Source organism: Brassica oleracea, chromosome C2 (genome assembly GCF_000695525.1).
Source record: "Brassica oleracea var. oleracea cultivar TO1000 chromosome C2, BOL, whole genome shotgun sequence".
NCBI classification, from domain to species: domain Eukaryota; kingdom Viridiplantae; phylum Streptophyta; class Magnoliopsida; order Brassicales; family Brassicaceae; genus Brassica; species Brassica oleracea.
The window spans coordinates 13,926,120-13,931,002 of NC_027749.1; the positions used below are offsets into that span (position 1 = coordinate 13,926,120).

A 4,883-nucleotide genomic window follows, 5' to 3' on the forward strand; every position below is an offset into this window, starting at 1 on the left:
TAATAAGAAGGTTAGTTAATATGATATATATAGAAATAATAGGAAGGCTAATTAAAAGATAAGTCATAACATATTCAGTAGGTTTAAAAAATGTATGTCATGGTAATTTTCAAATAGGACTCTAGTTTAATAGATTAGATATGCATGCAAGTGTTATTTTATGTGCATTTGTTTCTTTAACTAAGGTGTCTTTGTGCAGTATACTATAGCCAGTGCCGGCCCTGGATGGAACCGGGCCAAGCACTTGCTTCCGGCCGCTAAATATTAAGTATTATTTCGGCCGAGTTTTGTCAAAATTTTCTTCAGCCAATTTGGTTATTGTACACATGTTTGCTTAAAGAAGTCAAGAGTTCGAATCTTACTCTCTCTCCGTTACAAGTCTTTTATAGTTAATAGGCCAATTAATTTTTTTTTTGCTTCCAGCCCCCATATATCTAGGACCGGCTCTGACTATAGCTACATATACGCCAAGTGCTTTTCGTAAACGATATACCAGTATGAAGAGGATCCGCTTTCGTTGAGCAAATGAACATTGCTGAGAGATAAGTTCTTCAAACATGGAGGAGCTAAAGATGAAGCTGGGGCTGCACACGGATCTTGCACGTACGCAAAGAGATGATAAGTGTTTATGGTGAAGGCATAATCCCCTAATCATTATCTAAGAAGTGATTTGACAAGTGTCACTACCCTATTGAAACTAATTGTGATATGTGCATCCACATTGAATGTTTTTTTATATTTTCGTAAATTTGTTAGAATATGGTAAAACTAATAAATCATCATTGACATAATAATAATAAACTAGTAAGATTAAGGAAACTAACAATATTTTCTCTCTAACAAAAGCGACGGCGATAGCGATACATGTTCAGGGTTTTGATGGATCTTCGAGATTGGGGTCCGGGAAATCGATGGAGGAGTGTAGATTATGGTTGTTTCGGTGTGATCTACTCGAGGGGAATCAAGGGATCTCGGCAGATTGGGGAAGGTGATCAATCAAATCTCGGGAAAGTTCTGGTGAGGACGATTCAGAGAATCGGGTTAAGGGGTATACGATTCAGGGGATCTCAATTTAAGGAAAGCGATGATGGAGTCGCATGGATTTTGATATGGATCTTCTTCATTATGCGATCACATGAATCTTCAGGTATTACTTTGGATCGCTTAACTAAAAGAATATTATTCTTTTATGCGAGGATTGAAACCAATACTTACGGATTTGATTTGATTCGGGTTAAGTGTTGTTTGAAGATACTGAGGATAATTTGGATTCATGGAGATAATCATGCCTTTACTGTTGAGATATTTGGTACTAATGAGGGAATAGGTTTGGTAGGAGAAATAGGAATGTGGAGACAATATAAAAAGCGTTGTGGGGGTGGTGTTTAATACATCACACTTTCAAGTTTCCTAGCTTTGCTCTCTGATAAAAAAACTAGGTTTTGGTGTTGTGTGGTTCATCATGACACAGGGACAGCTATTGGGAACTGGTGGAGCCATGAAGGAGGGAGAGAACACTCGGAAAAGATTGAAGATATCGGTGCCGCATTTTGATAACTCGGCCCTCATCAAGATCTATGCAAAGACCTTGATTGGGAGGTGCATGAATCCAGCTGAGCAAGAGATGCAGGCGCTGCTACAGAACATCCCAATGATTTGGAAGTTTGAGGACCGTGTGGTGGGCACAGACTTGGGTCACGGGAAATTCCAGTTTGATTTTCAGACAAAGGAAGAGATTGAAGATGTTCTGAAGCTGCAACAATATCATTTTGATTATTGGATGCTGGCTCTTGCAAGGTGGCAACCTAGGAAGTCACAATTGTTCCCGTCAGAAATACCATTCTGGGTCCGTGTGCGAGGTGTTCCAACGGAGTTTAGGACACTGCCCACATTCGAGAGCGTTGGTGGCGCACTTGGGAGGTTGGTCTCGGTGGATCTTGAGCTTTCAAGAGTTCAGGTGGTGGTGGATGGTTTTCAACAACTCTGTTTGGAGACCACTGTAGAATTCAAAGGAGGAGAGTTTTATGATCTCTCTACGGTACGAGAAACGTTTTGGATTTTGTCCAATTTGTGCTAGTCTGTGCCACAAGGAAGAGAGGTGTCCTCTTGCTAAACCAGAGGTGAAGCAGAGCCCGGAGAGGAAGAGGGAGAATAGAGATGGTAATGGTGGGTGGTTTGAAGGTGGGAAACACGAGGAGAGGGCCAGGAGTTACAAGGGCGTCGTCATCAACGGGAATACGGGTAATCAGCAGAAGGAAAGAGATGGGAGAGAGTATTATGGTAAGGGCAAAGGGAAGATGGTGGAGGAGAATGATCACAAATGGAGGCGTGTGGCTGAGAAAGGGAACAAGAGCTCGCTTAATAATCGGGGAAATTACAGAGGGGATGGCGAGGGGTCTAGGCAGAGAATGCCACGTAGAGATGAAGCAAGAGTGGTTGCTCAGGAAGAAAGGGGCAGGGGCATATCTGGACAAGCAACTGGACAAGTCGGAGATCAACAATTGCTGCGAGGTTCCCGTGTGGAAGAACGGGAGGATGGGGAGCTACAACGTTCTGAGGCTAGAGTTGGGAGAGGTATTCAGACTGCTGAGGTAGCTCAACAGCATCTACCTTCACAGGACTTTCAGGAGGAGCTAGCTAAGACTCAAGCAACAGGGGCAGCTGTCATTTCGGATCCTATGGCAATGTAACCGAGGTTGATGCTGATGCTGATACAGACAAGGTCATGGAGATGGATGAGATAAGGGCGGTTTTTCTAGAGCATGGTGTTGATATGGATACGGTAGATGATCTCCCGGAATGCTCTGAAGGGGAAATGGAGGAAGCATTGAGAGAGCTAGAGCAGGCAAGTGGGGAGGAGACTCGAAAGGATGGAGAAGTGGCTAATGTTGAGGATGAGAAGGATATGGCTGAAGGTGACGTGGGGAAGAAACATAGAACTCGAAAAAGTCTGTTCAAGCCGACGATAAGTACTGCAGTCAGCACAAAAATGAGAATTGCCAAGGCTCTAGTTTCCCCACGTAAACGAGCTGCAGGTAAAACTGGAACGCGCCATGGTGAAACCGGTAAGCAGATGGAGAATAAGGGCCCCTCAAACCCGAAGACATGACCTCATAAACCATAATTTTATGGATCAGAGCATAAGAATGAGATGGAGAGAGCAGGGGTTGGCTCGTGGTATTAGTAAATTCAGGTTTTTAATAAGCTCTATGAGCATTATCATAGTAAGCATAAGGGTTATGGGTATTGTCATTGTTATGGTTTCTTCTTTTTTTTATGATTGTCAGTCAAGTTTTAAGTTTGATTAAGTATTGGAATAAAAGTTGGGTCTGTTGGTTTTCGGTTTTATGGTATGAAGTCTCTTCATTTGTTGGTTTTGTTTCTTATCAAGTTTGTGGATCACAGAAGAATGAGGGCTTACAGTATGATGTTACTCGCATTGATCTATGTTTGGTTGTCACTAAGGCATTATGGTTTTATCGAGTATCATCATATGACAATCTGTTGCATCTCATTGGGCATTGTCTTTGGTGCAGGAACACCACATTGATGCTATGGTCAGGAGTTACGGAGAGATCTTGTTGGTTCAAGAAAGCTGGGCAGCAGAGAACACTTTTATCTTCGTATGTTTCAACCTCCCGGTCACAAGACGAAGAAATATATGGAGTTTTGATATAAGTGGGCTACTGTGGCTTCTTGGAACGGCCTACTGGTTTGGGTATTGGGATGGTGTTTTCAGGCTCAATATCTGGACGCATTCACTCTGTCGGGTCTCATCAAACCCATCACAGAGGGCACTTGCCATGCGGGGAATGGGCTTAAGCCGAGAGAGTCGATCGTGGTTGACTCAAATACGTTTACAGGGGAGTTTGCTGCGTCTTATGCGATGGGGTTGTTGATCAAGGAAAATAAATCAGGACAGCTACAAGTACGGAAAGGAATGTATGGATTTCATTGGATAGAAAGAATCTGTTCTATGGCTCTCAAAATGTTAACTATTGACTATGCGATTGAGTATATATATTTCCTTTGCATATTGCTTTGGTGTTGGGGTTTTAGAGGTTACGTTAATGGTTATGTGGGATTTATAAACCTTAAAAGTCATTTTTTGGTATGGTACAGCATAAGGAATGGTATATTAGATCATGTTTATTTTGGGATGGTGGAGATATTGGATTGGCAAATACATGTAATTATTCTTGATAAAATTTGGAAAAATGGCATGGAGCTATTATATGCCAAGATACTACACAAGGACAAGATTTGGGTTGAGTATTTTGGGTTTCATTACACCCATCAAATTGGCTTTCCGAAGCATATAAAATTCGTTTTTAATGAGAGTACTAAGCTGGAACTGTAGAGGAATGAGAATTAAATGGACAATAAGTTATTTAGGGGAGATAAGGCATAAAAATAAACCAGATTTTCTTTTTTTATCAGAAACAAAACAAGAGAAAGAGTTTGTCTAGAATTTTTAAACCCACTTGAGATTCGATAATTTGGTCACAGTGGATCCAATGGGAAGAAGTGGTGGATTAGCACTTTATTATAATAATGAGTATCAGGTTAAAGTGCTATATTCTAGTAACCGGATGATAGATGTGGAAGCAGTGGTCATGGGGAAAATGGCTTATATAACTTTTGTGTACGGAGATTCAAATCAGCAACTGAGGGAACACGTATGGGAGCGATTAACTAGATATGGACTCGCATGGTCCGAACCCTGGTTCGTTATTGGCGATCTAAATGAGATTACGGGTAACCATGAAAAAGACGGAGGATCTTTAAGGAACGTGGATTCTTTTATTCCTTTTAATAATATGATCAGAAACAGTGGATTACTGGAATTCCCGGCGAGGGGAAATAAAATGTCATGGCAAGGG

At 41.5% G+C, this 4,883-nt stretch overlaps 1 protein-coding gene across 5 annotated transcripts; it reads left to right on the forward strand.

The window, feature by feature from the left end:
• Nucleotides 1-777: 777 nt before the first annotated feature.
• On the forward strand, nt 778-4,152 carry LOC106327376. 5 transcript variants are annotated; one of them, XR_001267436.1, is made up of 3 exons: nt 778-1,147; nt 1,440-3,224; nt 3,537-4,152. XR_001267436.1 is itself a non-coding variant. In XM_013765517.1 (2 exons), the coding sequence occupies exons 1-2, from the start codon at nt 865-867 to the stop codon at nt 2,075-2,077; spliced, it is 921 nt and encodes a 306-aa protein (XP_013620971.1). In that variant the 5' UTR covers nt 778-864; the 3' UTR covers nt 2,078-4,152. The 5 variants fall into 5 exon arrangements, 2 of the variants coding, with proteins under 2 accessions (XP_013620971.1, XP_013620972.1); XR_001267435.1 differs by having other exon boundaries at nt 1,440-3,193; XR_001267437.1 differs by having other exon boundaries at nt 1,440-3,177.
• Nucleotides 4,153-4,883: the final 731 nt, after the last annotated feature.